Source organism: Theropithecus gelada, chromosome 12, assembly GCF_003255815.1.
Source record: "Theropithecus gelada isolate Dixy chromosome 12, Tgel_1.0, whole genome shotgun sequence".
NCBI lineage: Eukaryota > Metazoa > Chordata > Mammalia > Primates > Cercopithecidae > Theropithecus > Theropithecus gelada.
The window spans coordinates 66,368,370-66,389,114 of record NC_037680.1 but is presented as its reverse complement, the minus strand read 5'-3'; the positions used below and the strand labels follow the sequence as shown (position 1 = coordinate 66,389,114).

Below are 20,745 nucleotides of genomic sequence, written 5' to 3'. Positions count from 1 at the left end.
AAACTTGGAACTTATATGTAAAAAGAAAGCAGATGCTAGCACTATGCTTCATGTACAGCTTGCAGAACTATGAGCCAAATAAACTTCTTTATAAAGAAGGTTTGTGGTCATTTCTTTTAGTCTCAGGTCTACCTGAGTCTTACACAGTCTCAGGTATTCCTTTATAGAAACACAGACTAACAGTGGAAATGAAATGAGTTTGGGCAACAGGGGAAATGTAAATGGAACTCAAAACTGTGTGTGGTAGGCAAAAAGTAGTAGCAGAATATTCTAGTTCACATCTCTTTTAACTATTTATATAGATATGAAAATTGCCAAAAATATCAGTCTAAGTGATTTTTTTCACTATTGGTAGTTTTAAATCTTTTACAGTATGATTAGAATGAAAAGTCTAATACTAATTACATTTGCCCTGGAAAATTATACACATTTTACAGAATTCCTAGTGGAAATGGATAAAAGGTACTTGGCAACAAATAAGGAAATTGAGCAATATTTTAACTTCTGGGTTTGTAAAATTAAGACATGGAAAAGTTAGAGACATTGGAACTATGTAACAATAACCCTTGAAAAGTTTCCATAAAATACTGTGAAATGCTTACCAATTTTCAGGGAAAATACATCAAATGAGTAAGTGCTTTGACAAGTTTTCACTTCCTAAAATATGGAATTCTTATTGATGCAGGACAGAAAGCTATTCCCATTAGCATGCAAAGTACTTAGAGTCACATTGAGAATCTTGTCTCTCAAAGCCAGATGTATTCCTTCTCTTTCAAATACTTTTATCCTTATCCAAAGATGTACTGTGACTACAGGCAAACTGTTGATTCAAAGTTAGTAAAATGCAGCAATACTCTGACAAGACAGAACTGTTAAGAAAATAAAATCTAATTAAAAAAAATGAAAAAACAAAGAAATGAAAGAAAACATAAATATCTTTAACTTGTTCTGATATTGACAAGGGAAAAAATGCTTATGATAATCTAAGTAAAGTTAATTCCGATCAAATCAAGTCAGTTTGCAGCTGACTTAATCATTTCTGCATCTCTGATGCTATGAAAAGTATTAGGCATTCAATTAGATTTTAAAAATACTACCTACAAGCTAAGAGCTGAAAGCATCTGTCAGATACAAATTTACTAGGTAACTCAAAAAAAAAAAAAAAAAAAACATGCTCTTGGAATTGAGTGGGAGGTAAGAAAGGACAGTTATCCTTTAAACAACAACAACTTGCTGTTTAACATCTTTCTTTCTTTTTTTTTTTTTTAGATGGAGTCTCACTCTGTTGCGCAGTGGGGAGTGCAGTGGCACGATCTTGGCTCACTGCAACCTCTGCCTCCTCGGTTCAAGCGATTCTCCCACCTCAGCCTCCCAAGTAGCTGGGATCATAGGCACCCGCCATCATGCCCGACTAATTTTTGTATTTTGTAGTAGAGATAGGGTTTCGCCATGTTGGCCAGGCTGGTCTTGAACCCCTGACCTCAGTGATCCACCCGCCTTGGCCTCCCAAAGTGCTAGGATTACAGGCATGAGCCGCCGTGCCCGGCCTGTTTAATATCTTTCATGAAAAAAACCGGTACCTGCCACCAACACCACATAGTTAATTAGAAAAACATTAAGTTGAGAATAAAACACATACACCCCCACCCATCCCTTGCTTCAAGTAAATTCACTTCACATAAATTTTAAGATGCCAGGGACCCTGAGGAAGAAATATTTCTAGGAAGACTAAAAGAGATGACTGCAAGCCTGAGAAAGCGGGCTGAAGGATGGTAAGAAAAGAGAATACGTGAGCATCTCCCATTGCCATGTACCATGCTCACTGATTTGTTACCTTGGATAATGCTCACAAATACTTCATGGAGTAAATATCTAAATTTTGACAGGAAGGCAATATGATAAATGAGTTAAGAGCTAGGCTTTAAAGGCAGATTGCCTAGGTTCAAATTCTGGTTTTACCAATAACTGTGTACCCTTGAGCAAACTTAACTTCTGTGCCTCAATTTTTCCATCTGATATAAACTTACTGGGTAGCTCAAAAACAAACAAACAAACAAAAAAAAAAAAAACATGCTCTTGGAATTGAGTGGGAGGTAAGAAAGGACAGTTATCCTTTTTACATTATAATTATTAGTTGTTATCAATGAAGACACAGTTAGGCCAGGTCACTTTCCCCAAAACACATTCTTTTTAAATGGCAGTGCTGGGATTTGGACTAATAGAATTGAGGTAGGAGGTAAGAAGCTTAGGTTAGGTATCCTTAAAAATCACAAAAATCAAGTAAAATTAGTTTATGTTTGGGACACCAGAGTATTTTCTGTATATACCCAGCTCCATGCTTTTGTACATTGTTTTTACTTATTTTCATATCTCAGTAAAGCATTCCTTTAAAAATCTTCAAATGCTGTTTTGGGTGAATTCTGTTTTTCTATACTTTGAGTGTGACAAGTTTGGAGGCAGGAAGGGAGACAGTGGAGTCCTTCCTCATGGTTCCACTGTACCCCTTTGATACCAGATGAAGAAAAATTAACAGAAGGTAAGGCAGAAGGCAGTTGGGTATGGAAACTATAAAAGAACAGAGAAAGTGCCAGCCAGGAAAACTGAAGCCTCTAGCCAGATGGATTTTCTTTTTTTTTTTTTTTTTAAATCCACCCAATGAGTTTCCATACTGAGCAAAGAGGGTTATCAGTCTTTTAGCAAAGCCATGGAACTGAATCATCCATTCTCCAGATAGCACAACTGCTGATGTTGCACGTCTTAACTGGCAAAACAAGCAAATGCTTTTTAAAAAGCAAAGATGTCCATTTTTGTTAGGCAATTCCAATGCCCTACATGTTTTTGTTTCATTATCTAAAGGAGTATTTTAATAATTTAAACAAAGCAGGCAGTTTGAATATTTTGTCAAAGGATGACAAAAATTACAATAAAACTATCTGATTAGTTATGAAAATGCAAATGCAAAGCACTGGACTGAAAGAGATGCCACACTGGCTTGTTTCAGGCAGAGGTGATGTGTTGAAATAAATGTTTTAACATAGCTGACACTGGTGAGACAAAAATATACCACCATATCTGTAAATCATGAAACCCAAATGTAACTCTTGGAACAAGACTAATTTTTCCACACCAGAAAATAATAAAACACACTATCATACCTGGTATCAATTTTATCTTGAAACCATTCGCTGTAAGACGAGGATCAGACAGGTAAGTTGATCCACTGTATCTTTGGTCATCTGCTGTCATTTTACATAAAACGTCTAAATAATGAGATCCATTAAAAAGACTGAAAAAGAAATTATGGCCCTTTAACTTATTAAAAACACAAAATAAGAGGGTTTATGGGAAAAAGTTAATCCTAGGGCCCTTTGACAAGTGTTATCATCATTAACCAAAATATAAAGGTATAAGTAACTCTATGAGAAACCACTGTTTTACATTTGTTAATATTTTATAAAATACCTACTGCACACAGTATACGGAAAGGAGGAACAGAAAGAAGACAGTCTGTCTTCTAGAATGTTACAAATTGAATGTGAAAATCTAAAAATGGCTCTCTCTAAATATAACACAAATGAAAACTTTATAAATAATTTCATTTTATTCCTTCAAAACAGACACAATAATACACTGTCAAGTTAGGTGGTCCATCCTTGCCAAATTTTCAATTGCTATTCAAAGTTTCTTCTGTAACAAAAAGATAAACATGTATCTCTTTCTTCTAGGAACTAATAAATTAATCAATATAGAGTTTGGGAGAGCTTCCTTCAGTCTACTGCAGGTCTGGCATGTTTCCCAAAGGTGGTATATGAAATGATTCTGAGTGGTGTAAAAATTTGAGGAAGCCAAAGGTTATCTAGGGTACAAATCAACCGCACATACTGGTTTTAGGCTTGGTCGGGATGCGTTAGTCATTGCAAAAAGGTGTCTGTTGGGGTTGATATGAATAGTTACCATTTTGCCACTCCTTCAAAGAATATTTGAGTGCCCACCCTGTGGCAGATACTGTCCTAGGTATGCAAGGCACTGTTCTGTGTTCCAGTACACTGATGTCTTTGCTTATCAGCTCTGAATGGTTGAAGACCCCCAATGGCTGTGACAGCTGATATAATAGAGAAGAGAGCTTTGGCTATATATCACATGTACTCTGCTTCATCTAACCAATATCCTAAAAATCGATCTGAGAGACAGTAGGGATGGTGGTGATGGTGATGATTATGATACTGTATAGCAATTAATGGTGCACACTCCACAGTTAAACTGTCTAGACTGTAATCTTGGACATACAGCTTATTTACTGTCTATGTGAGCCTAGGTAAGTTATTTAACTATTACATTTCAGTTTCCTCAGCTATAAAATGTGGATGATATTATCTACCTCATAAAGTTGATGTGAAGATCATGAAAAAACTTTGTCAAGTTCCTATCATATAGTAAATGTTCAATAAATATTAGCCATCATTAAGATTATCATTATTAAGCCCTTACTTTATACTTTATAGATACCTAAATTATTCCATTCAGAGGTAAGTTACACAAATAGCATTAGAACTCTGGCAAGAAAACTAAGCCCAACCTACAATTACCCTGTCCACATTGTTGCATTGTGGGATAAATTAGTCCATGACTCAGTTTTGAAAAACTTACATCATTAACTGTGATGGGGATGCCACATTCCAAAAGAAGGAAGAAAAACTATTTTGAATTAATCTTTATTCCTGTTTATGCTCAATTAAGAAAGATTTTTTTTCAGGCCAATATGGTCCCAAAATAATAGTTTTTAATGTATTTGTTTTTTGAAGAACAGAACATCACATAGAAAAATATTTTTAAAAACCTATAATTTGAAAAAGCACAAAAATATTTTTGAAATTTAAATGAAGTTTACAAATGCCATTCAGAAAAGCTGTCAAGTCTAAAAATTCAGATGTACCCTAGTTCTTTTTTAGGGAAGATAAAAGCACCATTAGGTGTTTAAACTGTTTGAATGTAGCCTAAGGCACTATTTTCTAATTGTTCCTCTGACAGTTTCCTAAACCAATCTCAAGACAATACTATGAAAGATACTGGATTTTGGTTAATGTGGTTGCTGTTTCCTTATTTAAAAAGACAGACTTAACAGATGTTTTTCTGTGTTCTGTCCCTGTTTTTTTCTCCTCCAATGATGGCAGTGTCTTTAACAAGAGTTTCAACATATTTTATAAATGATTTCTGCTTTATTCTTGGAAGTTCTGAAACAGAGTTATCTAATGATGTGTCCTAGGGAACAAATTATATCTCTTTAAACTTCAGGTTTTTATTATTTTTGTCATGATTCTGTTTCACCCGTGTCTGACAGAAAAAGAAATATTAAGTTAAAAAAGGGAAATGTTAATAGGTTAGTCATTACTTATTTTTTAATCTTTAAATTTTTTTTGTCTTTCCAGACTTTGTCATCCAAGGTTATTTATTTTTAAAGAAAGCAATTTAATCATATAAACTAGGAAAAGGAAATACCCTATATTACAACCAATATAAAATTATTTCAGGCAAAAATCATCAATGAATGGCACCATTACATGGAAAGGTTGATGGGGAACTTTCCAGTGAAAGACAGGCTGTCATTAGCTGAACCTAATGATCATGCCTTTTGATGTGATGAAATATGAAGTACATAGCCAACCTATTAATTAGATTCATCAGAAAGTAGAATCTAAATCTATTCAGCCCTCCTGAGCTAACCCCCAATTAAACATGGGGGAGAGAAGCTGAACACCATAAGAAAGCAAATACAGACAACAGAACATTCCACTGAACAAATGACTCAGTATCTATAATAATAGAGTGATTTTTAAGATATATAAACAAGATAACCAAATGCAGTATATGGATCTTTAGATACAAATTAAATATAAATTTTTTAAAAACCTGGAACAAAAGGTATTTTGAGATAATGAGGAACAATTACAAGGAATTATTATTATTTAAGGTATGAAAAAGGTATTGTGGTTAGGTTAGAAAACAGCCATTTTTTGAGAGAGATATATTGAAAGATGTAGGAAGGGGAATTGTTCCAAACTACTTTGGCAAAGGAAAGAAAATGCACGTTTATATACTGTATAGAAAGGTAAAGCAAATGTGGCAAAGTCTTGGATAATTACTGATAAAGGTATGCATCGTATACTTCTATTTTATTATGTGTTTGAAAATGTTAAAACAATGAGTACATAATGGAATAAAGTCATGGCAATCTAACTTCAAAATTACCCTAGAGAAGTCACTAATGTACAAGAGAAATGAGCTTCATATTTATTAAATGTAGAAGTGAACTATCCAGAGTATTCTAATATTATTTATAAATAATTCCATTAAAGATTAGAAATCAAATACATATATATATTTTTTAAAATTTTTATTTATTAAAAAAAAAATTTTTTTTTTGAGACAGACTCTTGCTCTGTCACCCAGGCTGGAGTGCAGTGGCACTGTCTCAGCTCACTGCAACCTCCACCTCCCAGGTTCAAGCGATTCTCCTGCCTCCACCTCCCAAGTAGCTGGGACTACAGGTGCATGCCACCATACCCGGCTAATTATTGTATTTTTAGTAGAGACACGGTTTCACCATGTTGGCCAGGCTGGTCTCGAACTCCTGACCTCGTGATCCACCCACCTCGGCCTCCCAAAATGCTGGGATTACAGGCGTGAGCCACCGTGCCCGGCCTAGAAATCACATTTTTAAAAGATTAAAATAAATAAATAAATACCACTAATCCTTACTAGGAACTATTCTCAACTTTCTACCTTCAATTTCTAATCTAGTATGAACTATTATAATAAATATTTTTACATTTAAAAAAGATTGTATCATCATACCTCTCTGTTAACATAATTGGCTTTTCCAGTGGCTCTGCAGGAAGTTTATGATTCTCAAGAAGTCTTTTAAATAGCAGGGCTTCTTCTACTCTATATGGATTTAATAACATTACCTCTGTTTTGGATGTCATTAGCCATGCATCAGGAAACCTGAGATTGTGGATCAAGCAAGGTTCATCCTTCTCTTCTAAGTCAACTTTGTTTTGTTTCTCAAAATTTATTCTTAAGTTTTTCATAGAAAAGGGGATCTGTACCATTTTAATATTTTGACTCCTTTTTTCAATTTGGGACTGAAGGAGTTCATCAAGTTTTGGTTGATTAGATAATGAGGTTTTCAACTTGTGCTTCTGGGCCAAATTCCATGCACTGGTGGGTTTTATCTGTTTTCTGCCATCTTTTAATGATATTTGTGACTCCTGTTCAATGGCTCTCTTCATTTGACTATTGTATCGTTCCAAGTCTTTAGTAGCCTTCTCTTCATATCTAAGAACAGAAATAAAATAGAATTAATGAGATCATAATCAGAAATATATTAACCATCTGAATTTTATAAAACTAAAGAACTGGTATCCCGGGTATAGTAATGACAAAGGAACATGTATTAGACTAACTCCTGAATATAACGATGATAAACACTGAACAAAATATAAAAATCAGTTATTGGCCAGGCATGGTGATGGTTCATGCCTGTAATCCAGCACTTTGGGAGGCCGAGGCGGGCAGATCACCTGACGTCAGGAGTTTAAGATTAGCCTAGCCAAAATGGCGAAATATTGTCTCTACTAAAAACACAAATGTTAGCCAGGCATGTTGGTGTGCACCTGTAGTCCCAGCTACTTGGAAGGCTGAGGCATGAGAATCGCTTGAACCCAGGAGGCAGAAGTTGCAATGAACCGAGATCGTGCCACTGCATTCCAACCTGGGCGACAGAGCGAGACTGTCTCAAAAAAAAAAAAAAGACCAAAAAGAAAACAACAACAAACAAGTACACAAACAAACAAAAAACCTTCAATTATTTAAAGTAGGCACTGAAGAACAGCCAAAAGCAGGAAGAAATTAGAATGGATTCACTCCTTGGGGAGTGAAAAACGAGACAGAGTCCCACATTTATAGGACTTCTAACCAGAGGGCAGTCCTCAGTATTAAGGGGGACCAGGGTGGTCAGAACTCAATCAGAAAGTTGCACTCTTACTAGCCTGAGTCACCAGGACACAGAGCTATCTGCTTCCAGAACAACTGAAAATTGAGAAAGAAAATCCCAGAAAATTCCATGTGTGGGAACCCAAAGAAAAACAACCATTAGAAGGCTAAATGAGCTGAACAGAGATTTCAGCTGCTGCCCATTGCAGGGGAAACAACGTTTGGAATCTGAATTCCACAGTTTCATGGCCTGGTGAACACTTTGGGCTTTCAATTAAAACTGGAAGAGGGCCACATCTTAGGATAAAAAACCTATGTCCTAAACTAAGGAAGTTGCCCTGGGACCAAGAACAAAATTGAAACAGCTTCTCCCTAACAAAGTATAAAACAAAACCTCCATAAGCTCAAGGTGATCTGTTAGTAATTTAAATCCCTGGTAGAACAAAAATCAGCACTTTTCAGAAGAAGATAACAGAATCTAGAATTTTAAGCATACTACCCACAATGCCTGCTATACAATCAAAAGTTACCACTCTAACAAATAAAACAAGAAAACGTGAGTCATGGTCAAAAGAAAAAGTGGTCAGTAGAAGCCAACCTCAAGATGACCCAGATGTCAACATTACCAAAAAAACCACTTAAAAACAGGTTTAATAAATGTTTAAGGTATTAAAAGATTATCATGAGAGAACAGAAGGGGGAATCTCAACAGATTAGTGGAAATTATACAAAAAAATACAATGGAAATTCTAGACCTAAAAAATACAATAACAGAAATTAAATATTCACTGGGCAGGCTTAACAGCAGATAAAAAGATGGCAAAAGAAAGGGTCAGTAAAGTTGAAGACAGATCAATAGAAATGATAAAATGTGTTGTTTTCACAGAAAAGTGAAGACAACTGGAAAAGCACTGCAGTGACCTAAGGCAAAACAAACGATCTAATATATATGTCATGGGAGTCCCAGATAAACAACGGAAAACTGGGAAAGAAAATAAAATGTGAAGAAATTAGGGTTGATAATCAGCAAATTTGGAGAAATACAACTTACAGATGCAAGAAGGTCAGCAAACCTCCCAAGAGAATAAATGCAAAGAAATTCACAGGTAGGTATATTATATTCAACCGCTGAAAACCAAAGATTAAGATAAAATCCTGAAAATAGGAAAAAAACAGTACAAAGAGGAAACAGCAAAAATAATGGATATCATAAAGAGCAATGCAGAGGCAGATGACAGTGAAATTTTTTTTTTTTTTTTTGAGACAGAGTCTCCCTCCGTCCTCCAGGTTAGAGTGCAGTGGCACAATTTCAGCTCACTGTAACCTCTGCCTCCCAGGTTCTAAGCGATTCTCCTGCCTCAGCCTACAGAGTAGCTGGGATTAGAGGCGTACACAACCACCCCCAGCTAATTTTGTATTTTTAGTAGAGAGGGGGTTTCACCATGTTGGCCAGGCTGGTCTCAAACTTCTGACTTCAGGTGATCCACCTGCCTCCGCCTCCCAAAGTGCTGGGATTACAGGCATGAGCCACTGCGCCTGGTCAACAGTGAAATCTTTTAAGTAGCAAAAGAACCCAGAATCCGGCTATATCATTAAAAAAAAGTCCTTCAAAAATGAAGATGAAATAGACGTTTTCAGATTAAGATGAGAATTAGTTGCCAGTATATGTGCACAATTAAGGAGAGTGACACCAAATATAAGTGAAATTATACTTACAGGGTTTTTACATTTTATTAACTCCAAGTAGATTATGATAAGGATGCATAATGTAATCACCAAAGCAAAAACTAATGGAAACTCAATAAAGAAATTAAAATTAGATACTGAAATATATTCTTTTAACCCTAAAGGGCTCCCCTCCCCGCCAAAAAAGGAGGAACAAAAGAACAAAATGGAGATAGGACAAACAGAAAACAAACAGGAAAATGGCAGACCTAAACCCAACCATATCAATTATTACATTACATGGACTAAATATTGCAATTCAAAGGCACAGATTATCAAACTGAATTTAAAAAGTAACACCCAACTTTGTCTACAAGCGTTACATTTTAAATATAAAGATGGGGATAGTCTAAAAGACTGAAAAAAAAAGATACACCATGCAAATAGTAGGCATAAGAAGCCAGAGTGGCAGGCAACAGTATACACTCCTCCCTCAGTAACTGACAGAACTAGAGACCCTCCTCAAAAAAAAAAAAAAAAAAAAAAATCCTCAAAGCTGTACAAGATTTTAGCAATATTATCAACTACTTAATACTTAACTGACATTTTGGAACACTACCATCTAGCAACTGGAGAATCCTGATTCTTTTTAAGTGAACATGGAACATTTGTTGAGATAGAACATACACTGGGCCTTAATTCTCATTACTTTTCAAAAGATTGAAATCTAACTTAGCATTTTCTCTATCCATGAAACACTTAAATTAGAAATAAAATATCTGGAAAAGCCCCAAATATTTGGAAAGTAAACAACATAATTTTACTCATAATAGCCCCAAACTGGAAACAACCCAAATGTCCATCAACTGGAGACTGAATAAACATATTTTGGTATATTTATACAACTGAATATTACTCTTTGATTTTAAAAAAAAAAAAAAAGAAGAACTACACTGGCTGAGAGGTGGCATGAGGAACCATTCTGGGATGATGGAGATGTTCTCTATTTTGTCTGGGGTGATGTTTATGTGTGTGTAGACATGTATGAAAATACATTAAATTACACCGTTAACATCTCTGCAATTCACATTAGGTAAATTTTACCCAGTTTAAAAAAAAAAAAAAAAAAAATTTAAGAAAGCTTTGAGCCATAAGCAATCAGAATTTCTAAGAGAGGATGAATAAAGAAATGGATTAATTCCGGATCTGAAGAGTTCCTTATAAATCTGCTTTAACATCAACATAGAATAAACAATTCCCGAATAACACAAAAGAAAATTTATGTATATAATACTTCATTTAGTAACTGCTAGTGAAATTATAGTCACTACAATAACCACAAAACAGAAAGTATGTGATTAGCTAATTGTTAATATTTTTATTCTCATGTTAGTCATCAATGAAAAGATACATTTGGATAAACTAAACACACCCAAACCATCTAATTTAACTCAATTTCAAAGGTACAAGATAATGGACGTTTGAAAAATTATACTGGATAGATTCTAAGAACTCAAGAATAAAAAAAAAAATTACACTGGGTAGAAAGTTAAGAGATCTTTTTGTCAACAATGTAAGAAAAATGAAATTTCGGGGCCAAAGACCTAGCACAGCAGTTATGTCATCCCTTTTCTTAAAAAGTGATACCTGGATCCCACCCTCAGAGCTTCTAATTCTCTAGGCCTAGGTTGAGATTGGGCAGCTCTGTTTTTACAGAGCTCCACAGGTGATTCCATTACATACCCAGAATTGGAAACTACTGCTATTTGTTCAGCAAAGTGTGGTGATTAAGCACACAGACTCTGAAGACAGCCTGGCTTGGTTCTGCCACTTAGTAGTTCTGTAAACCTATGAAAATTATTTAATCTTTCTGTGTCTCATTATGCTCAACTGTAACATATGGATAATCTACATCTACTCAGTTTTGTTGTGAGAAATAAAATGAGTTAAAGTGTGCCAAGTACTTAGAATACTACTTAGCACAGAGTAAACGGTGATAAATGTTTTGCTGTCATTATTTTCTACCAAGAAACAAAAATCTCACAATGAAGGGGCGAGTAATGGTTGGAAATTAAGTAACTTTGCTAAAAGATTATTTTTTAAGAATGTTTTAAACTTGGGACTAGAGAATTAAGGTTATCTCTAGTCTCATGCTCTTAAAACACTAACTGAATTTTATTATATATATATATATAAAATAATCTCAAGGGAAAATATGGAATGTGAAGAAATAAAAATATTATTGAGAGAACAGTGCTGTTAAAAGTGAGATTTAAAAGACAAGAGATCACAGCATGGCATGTAATTTGTGCTCGGTACCTGTCTGCTGAATGAAGAAATGTTATCTGAATAAGATTATTCAAAAAAGACCTTGTTTCATTGTAAATTACATTAAAAAATGGCTCCTTTGGTTACTTACCATGCCATATTCACAATTTTAAAGTTATTATCTACTTAGAATCTGAGGTTCTGGAATAGCTATATAAAACACATGATTTTCAATAGTTTACTTTCAACAGGTCCTAGAAATAGTATTTTTAGCTCTTAGACATTCAAATTAAAGATTTTTCCTGTGCAGTGGTAAAATGAGTTGAAAACAAAGGTCACCATTTGTAATTAATTATAATGTGCAAATTTTCACATATGGTACTCATCTTTGGGAAATATAAAAAGTTGTGTCCAAAGGAATATTAAGTAAATGTTAAGTAAAAGCAGCTGCTACCATTGTACTTAATGTCAAGAAGGGATTTAGTAACTTGAATGGAAAATATTAATCCTGATTTGACCAGAAGTCAATTCAAATAATGTTCTCGTGACTAAACACTGCATTTAGTTAAAAAATTTATCATTTTCATAATCCCCTAATTGCAATATTTTTCTTAGTTTAAATAGCAATATATTCATAAATATTGCAAGTGAAAAGCTCAAGCTAACGTCAGCTGAGACCCCAGTGGTAGGGCACATGGCCCAAATCTGGATTTTAATCCACTAGAAGAAAGGTGAGGAAGGAAAAAAACAAACAAACAAAAACTCCAGAAAGGAAGAACTAAAACAATGGAAGTAACCCCCTGATTCCAAAATCTGTCCCAAGCTCTCACCGGAATTTTTTTTTTTTTTTTTTTTTTGAGACAGAGTCTCACTGTATCGCCCAGGCTGGAGTGCAGTGGCCAGATCTCGGCTCACTGCAAGCTCCCCCTCCCGGGTTTATGTCATTCTCCTGCCTCAGCCTCCCGAGTAGCTGGGACTACAGGCGCCCGCCACCTCGCCCGGCTAGATTTTTTGTATTTTTTAGTAGAGATGGGGTTTCACCATGTTAGCCAGGATGGTCTCCATCTCCTGACCTCGGGATCCGCCCGTTTCGGCCTCCCAAAGAAGAATTTTAATAACTGAACAATCCTGATCCTACTCCTTATTCAAACTCTTTGTTATAGCTTTGAGAATCTTCCATTATCCAGCCCCACCTTCCCCCAACTTTCTTTACACATACTCCCTCATATTCTGTTCCCGTCATAGAATCTTATCTCCTTAATAACACCATGTTCCTTCTAGCTCCTGGGCCTTCTCACATACTGTTCCTCCAATCTACACAATTCCCTAAAATCCTTCTAGTTAATTTCTATGCAAGGAAGCATTACCTGTCCCACAGACAATATTAAGTCCAACTGCCAAGTTTTTCCCTAACTCCTTATATTTAAAACATGTCTTAAAGCTCATCACATTCTTGTTTAACTGAATCTTCCTTACTAGCCTACACCATTCATGAGTTGGGAAAGTATGTTTTATTTGTGACTATCTAGAGTACATCAGGCCTTATACACAGAAAACCCTTAATATTTCCTAGTTGAAGGAAGGGAAGGGAAAGGAGGGACAGAGAGAAGAGAGGAAAAGGAAAAAAGGAAGAAAAAAAGAAGGAAGAAAAGAATGGACTGAAGGTCTACAGAAGAGGAGTCTACTCTCGTATCCCTTAATATATGTTAGAGAATTTAGTATCATGGAAAGAATGCCAAGATAAAGACAGGGAGAGAAGTGGTAGCTAGTACGATTCTTGGGTATTATATCATTTTTGCTCTACCTTCTCACTAATCATGATACTAGACTCAACTGATCATGGTCCCAGAACCCTGGCTCTGAAAGGTTCTAACACAGCACTCTGTGACATACAATAGAACTCTCATCCCAAGATACCTATATTTTCTTCATTGATTTCTTTTTCTTTTTTTTTTTTTTTTTTTTTTGAGATGGAGTCTCGCTCAGTCGCCCAGGTTGGGGTGCAGTGGCCGGATTTCAGCTCACTGCAAGCTCCGCCTCCCGGGTTCACGCTGTTCTCCTGCCTCAGCCTCCCGTGTAGCTGGGACTACAGGCGCCCACCACCGCGCCCGGCTAAGTTTTGTATTTTTAGTAGAGACGGAGTTTCACCGTGTTAGTCAGGATGGTCTCGATCTCCTGACCTCGTGATCCGTCCATCTCGGCCTCCCAGAGTGCTGGGATTACAGGCGTGAGCCACCGCGCCCGGCCTTCATTGATTTCTATTTCTGGCCTCCAAATTCAATTTAATCTTGACTCAGCAAATGAAAAATGTTCTTCTCAACAGAAAAATTCCCTTTCATAGATTAAAAACTGATCATATTGACATTGTGAGCAATCATTTACTATGTGTTAGTAATTATCCTGTATCATAACACACAATATATTATTTAATCCTCACAACAATCCATGAGAGACTGTCCACACTTTTTAATAAAAAGCTAACAAAGAACTGTGGTTAGAACCCAGGTGAAGCTTCAGAGGTCTTGACCATCAATGCCTCTTTTGTCTACTTTATGGCAATGTGAGAGAAAGTAAGCTTGATTCCAGAATATTACCTGGAATATTCTGGTAATTGATGGTAAATGGATTTTTAGATGAGGTCTATTAATCATAATCCTAGGAACCTGACACCTTGGGACCCGCAAGGAGAAACAATGCAGACATTCCCCAAAAGGCAACTGGAATGATACCTGCTGTTGTGAGGCTGCAAAGGAACAGTCAGCAAGGTAAGTTTCCATCATAAGCCTGTACACTGTCCCTATTTCCTTGAGAACTTGAAACAACTATGATTTTTTTCTATTCTCAGACAATTCTCAGTTCATTTCCCCGGGCAATGCAATTCAACTTTTGTGGACTTACTGTATTTAAAAGTTAAGTCCCCTCACCTTTAAGCTGCATAGTTGTGTCATTTAGGTAAAACTAAAGACAATCACAACTGTGTGAACCTTATTTGCATCATGATTCAAAACAAATCTTTAAAAATCTGACATTTATGAAACAATTATAAATTTGAACACTGAGTATTTGCTATGTTAAGGAATCTATACCTTTAAAAAGTTATGACAATTTTATTATGGTTATGTTTAAAATATGAGTATCTTTATCTCTTAGAGATACATACTGAGATGATACGCCTATGATTTGCTTCAGAATAATAAAGAAAGGGAAAGAAAGTGAATGGAAGTATGGATGAAACAGAACTAACAGGACTGACCATGAGATGATGGGTGGTGAAATGGGGTAATGGCTTTATACTTAAAAATGTCTACTTTTGTGGATATTTCCAAAATAACAAAATACAATAACCATTCCCACTTAAAAAAAAGTGACAAAAAAAGGCTGAAGAGAAAAGCTTTATGGGGGCTTTTCATTTTGGTATTAACAGTGGTCTTTATCATTTTAAATTGATACTGTTTTTATAAGGCTGAATAAGCTAAGGAAAGAATGAAAAAAAATTGGTCAAGTATCTAGGGAGTTTATCACCAAAAATAAACTCCAGATGACGGATTACCTTTAAAATTTTTCCCACACACTTGATATAATATTGAGATACTTAGATACCTGTATATGACTGGAGGTATAATTTTACTCTCATTTTCTGCTGGGTTAGATCACCAGAACGTAATATTTTGTGTTTATATTAAGTGTCCTAGTCAATTAAAAACATTCATCATATTATTTTGGAACATTTATTCAGATAATCTAATTTAAACATGGCAAGTACTATTTTAATCAAAGACAGATCAAATCACCTATTTACATAATAAAAATACCCACTATAGTTTATAAGTTATAATAAATAATACATCTTAGAAGCAAGCCTTAAGTTATACTAAATAGAAACAGTATGAATGAACAACACTAAATTGAATCGCCAATAATACAAAATTTTTTGTGTTGTGCTACATATTTTGGAGACCAGTTTAAGAAAGGGATTAGTTAAGATATTAAAAACACCAGTTATAACTGTTCCAATGCAAAAGCTTTTTAAAAAAGTTCTACAACAGAAAAGTCATTAAACATAAAACAAAACAAAGCAAAAGAACATAATGGTGGTTTGAAACTGAGAAGATGAATGGAAAACCTATAGCAAAAAACTTAGTAAATCAAAAAACAGTTGAGGCTTATATTAAAACAAACAAAGAAACAAACAAAACAAAATAAAACGAGCCCCGCCCCAACAAAAAACCTAAATTAGCAGGAAAAAAAGTGTTACCAAAAAAGGTACTTTATCCAAGCCAAAGGTGTTTTCCGATCTGCTTTTCCATAAATAAGAAGTGAAAAAAATTCTTTTTGAACAGTGAGTCATATAGAATGAAAATAGCTGAACATTCAAGTCACATGCAAGCTCTGGAAACTTACTTCAGTTTTTCGTCTTCACTCAACGTCTTCCACAGTTCTTCAATTTGTAGTGTTGCATCCTCTAAACTAGTCTTAGGATTTTCTATGAGAAACTGAGCACGATGATCTTGAACAAAAAGAGCACTTGCTGACATGGGTTTCTTGATTACTCGATTGCTAAGTAAATCATAAGCTGTAACTTTTCCAGATTTATTATCTATTACATTTGATTTTTTGTTACATGGATCTTCATTAAGATTCATTTGTTCAGGACTTGGATGATTATTATTACTTACTTTACATGGTAAACTTTTTTCAGGCACTAAAATTTTCACAGGTTCAATATTCTCTCCCACTGAATTTTTAAGTATATTTCCCCTGCTCCACTCATCTGCAGAAATTTCCAAAGAGTTTTCAAGACCTGCTTCTTCCTCATTTTCCCCACTCTCAGCTATATGGTCTTTATTGTCATTTTCTGACTGGGTGTGCTTAACGGAACCTACAAAACAAGTTTTACTATATTCCGTCTGAGTGTTCTCCCATGATAAATTACTCATTGAAATGTCTTGAAATGCATTCTTAGTGTTTTTATCAGTGCTAGAAATTTCACTACTACAATGACCATAACCAAAGTCACCAACACTTATCTGGTGATTTAAACAATCATCAGTGTTTTTTCCAGATTCATCATTATGTATATCATTTTGGAACGGAATGACTGAAGTATCAACATTTGAATAATTCTTTCCAGATGATTCCATTTTATTAAAAAGCACATCTGTTTCTGCTGTTTTACTAAGAACGATGTCAGCTGCGGAAACATCTGTTTCATTATTTTCATAAGAATTTGTACTAGGTAATGGTCCATAACAAGTCGTCATCAGATTTTCAAGAGCAATTAAAACAGATTCCTAAAAATACAAATTAACAAATGTTAGGGGAAATTATGAAAAAATAGACAAGATTTTAAATAATAAAAAAGAAAAATATAAACAAATCTTTTAAATATGAAAACAGGAATATATGTTTATAAATAGCGTAACAAAAAATTATCTGAAAAGAGTTACCTTATTTTGTAATAATACTTGACTTTTATCTGGTGTTAAATTTACATCAACATCAGCTGTAGGAACGTCGATTTTCAGAAAGAAAATAGGATACAAACGAGTAGATTCCTTTAGGCATTTCAGATTGTAATGATGTCGGATTAACTAGAAATACATGTAATAAATAAAAGAAAAAATAATATGTAAATAAAGAAAATATCACCAAACTTAAAGTACAATAAAAACAAGCAAATTCAACTGAGAAATTGAGTAGATGCAACTGCTTATTAGGAAAAGCATTATCATAGCTGGGCACAGTGGCTCATGCCTGTGATCCCAGTACTTTAGGAAGCCAAGGCAGGGGGATCACTTGAGGTCAGGAGTTCAAGACCTGCTTGGTCAACGTGGTGAAACCCCATCTCTTCTAAAAAGTAGAAAAATTAGCAGGGCATAGTGGCAGGAACCTGTAATCCCAGATACTTGGGAGGATGAGGCAGGAGAATCGCTTGAACCTGGGAGATAGAGGTTGCAGTGAGCCGAGATCATGCTACTGCACTCTAGCATGGGCAAAAGAGCAAGGCTGCATCTCAAAAAAACAAACAAACAAACAAACCAAAAAAAGTGAAAAGCATTATCTAAGTAGTAATACTCCTTTGGAGGCCTTGAACCTAAATGAAGCACAAACATTCATAACAAGTACAAACATGCAATGAAACCGGCTTAATAATTAAAAATCACAATGTCATGTAAGTTCTGAAGGCTTAGGGTTCAAATCAAAACTCTGGTGTGGTGGCTCTGGCTTGTAATCCCAGCACTTTGGGAGGCCGAGGCAGGCAGATCACTTGAGTACAGGAGCTCGAGATCAGCCTGGCCAAATGGTGAAACCCCATCTCAACTAAGACTACAAAAAAAATTAGCTGGGCATGGTGGCAGGTGCCTGTAATACCAGCTACTTGGGAGGCTGAGGCAGGAAAATTGTTCAAACCCAGGAGGCGGAGGTTGCAGTGAGTCAAGACCACGCCACATGCCACTGCAATCCAGCCTGGAGAGCAAAACTCTGTCTCAGGAAAAAAAAAAAAAAAAAAAAAAAGCAAAAAAACTACTAACTCTCCAACTCTTAATTTCCTGGCTATGTGGCCTAAGAGAAACATTGAACATTTGTTTCCTCACTATAAATGGGGATGATAATGCAGTCCAGAATTGCTGTGAAGAATAAGAGAGACATCATATATCTTTTTATCATGCATAATGCTTAATAAATAATACTGTATTTCTTTTTCTTTGTTTTAGGGCAAATTCTTGGAAGTAGTCCTTGTTACAATGTGACAAATTTTCAATTCAAATAATTTTTTTTTTCTAAAGCATATTACCTTTAAGATATCTTTTTGATGTACTGGTCGACTGTTTATGAAGATGAAACTTCTTTCTGGTGTTGAAAGACTAGTGAAAGAGTGGTCTGCATCACACTTTGGAAGAAATCCACTGAGATAAATCTATATAATAATTATAGAATATGCAATGTCAACAATGTAGTTCCATGGGTCTAGCTATACACACTTTGAGAGGTATAAAAAAAAATTAAAAAACAGATTTTCATCTTAAGGTCTAAAAAGCCATATACTTCCTGATAACCACGTCTCAAGTATTAACATTAAATAAAATAGTAAAGCATGCTACACTGGTGCTGTCTGCCTTTTTTGCAATTCTATGGAAAAATTGGCATTTATAAAATCTTCAAGAATGGTTATACTTTCAGATATTTAACTGTCATGGGACGTACAGCATTCACTCTCTACTCAACCTTTTTCTGTCTTTTAAAAGTTTCCTCACATTGTGACTTTTCTCTGGCTGTTGGTCCTTTTCTCTTTAACCATCTTTTCCTATAAAGAAGTTGCTGTTTCTATCTTCATTCTTAGTATGCTATATAAAGCCAATCTTACTGGGTTTTCATTTCTGAGTTAAAAAAAAAAAATCTTGGCCGGGCGCGGTGGCTCAAGCCTGTAATCCCAGCACTTTGGGAGGCCGAGACGGGTGGATCACGAGGTCAGGAGATCGAGACCATCCTGGCTAACACGGTGAAACCCCGTTTCTACTAAAAAATACAAAAAACTAGCCGGGCGAGGTGGCGGGCGCCTGTAGTCCCAGCTACTCGGGAGGCTGAGGCAGGAGAATGGCGGGAACCCGGGAGGCGGAGCTTGCAGTGAGCTGAGATCCGGCCACAGCACTCCAGCCTGGGCGACAGAGCAAGACTCCGTCTCAAAAAAAAAAAAAAAAATCTTTTACTCTGTATTAACTTCCTCAGAGCTAAATACTGATTGTACTGTTGTACTTTAGCTTCATTTTTGTTTAGAAAACTCTTTCTATAAAAATTTTACTGGTTATTTATATGCTATCTTTCTCTACTTTACAAATGTATAAAGAGGAAAGAGAAAAGGATACTAGAAAAGAATACCAGAGAGAAGAGAAAGACATTGAAGGGATAGGAAGCAGAGAATATGCTCCCACTTTTATCTTTAGTTAACGAACACAGCTAAAGACAACATACTATACTGTTAAGGATATAAGACAGAGCCAGATTGACAAGGTTTGAATCCCAGTTCTACCACTAGCTACGTGATTTTTGTTAAATTATTTAAAATATATGCTTAAAATCTCTTATCAGCAAAAACTAGAACTAGATGTGTTATTAATCTGTCAAGGAACACTAATAGTAAAATTTTAGCTTAGGTTGAGAAAAACAAGCAAGTCACTGGCGGTACTACTTTTAGTTAAGCAGGAACCGTGGGGCTCCTTATTAACATAGCCTGTAAGCTGCCACCTATGTCTATGACTATCCCTGTCCTTGGAAATAAGTGTTTAAGGAGATGCATTACCAGTTTTAGAACACTAAGTGCATTATTGTCACAATGCCAAATTGTGCCAATTTGAAAAAATAAATTAATCTGTATAATCCATTATAAAATGATACTACTGAATTAACTGCAAAACTTCACAGCATTTAAAAATGGTTGTATAATTTATCAGGTAACATGAGACCCTTCTTAAAGCACCTGCTGGGCATCAGGGAGAGCCTGTTTAAGCCTCTGAAAGACTTACTGGGTTTGTGACTTTAAAAAAAGTCTGCCCTGAAGGGATAAGAATAAAGAATAAAATGAAGAAGAAATATGTAATATTGCTATTGATTTCCTTTCACACCATCGTGGTTGGCCACTGAATAATTACTATTCTAGATCTTGAGCTTTAAAAATGGTTTAGGATAATCTTAAGAACAAACTATGTTTAAGTTACATGGCAAAGTAAAATAAAACAGTAAAGTCTTATAAAATGCTGTAAAAAGTGAAAATCAGGCCAGTTCATGGAAAAATAACTTGAGACACCAAATCAGTGCAACAAA

General features: G+C 35.3%; 1 protein-coding gene across 13 annotated transcripts in view; it reads right to left on the bottom strand.

Annotated features, from left to right (window-relative positions):
• Positions 1-20,745, bottom strand: part of PMS1 (PMS1 homolog 1, mismatch repair system component) — a 91,469-nt gene that overhangs the window by 6,540 nt on the left and 64,184 nt on the right. For 9 of the 13 annotated variants that reach the window (XM_025404143.1, XM_025404142.1, XM_025404146.1 and 6 more), the window contains 5 exons: positions 18,722-18,844; positions 17,373-17,516; positions 16,327-17,216; positions 6,853-7,335; positions 3,156-3,286 (listed from right to left, as the gene is read on the bottom strand). In XM_025404143.1, coding sequence (XP_025259928.1) covers positions 3,156-3,286; positions 6,853-7,335; positions 16,327-17,216; positions 17,373-17,516; positions 18,722-18,844 — 1,771 coding nt within the window. The remainder of the gene's footprint in view (positions 1-3,155; positions 3,287-6,852; positions 7,336-16,326; positions 17,217-17,372; positions 17,517-18,721; positions 18,845-20,745) is intronic. The other 4 variants (XM_025404149.1, XM_025404154.1, XM_025404148.1 and 1 more) reach the window with 1 other exon arrangement.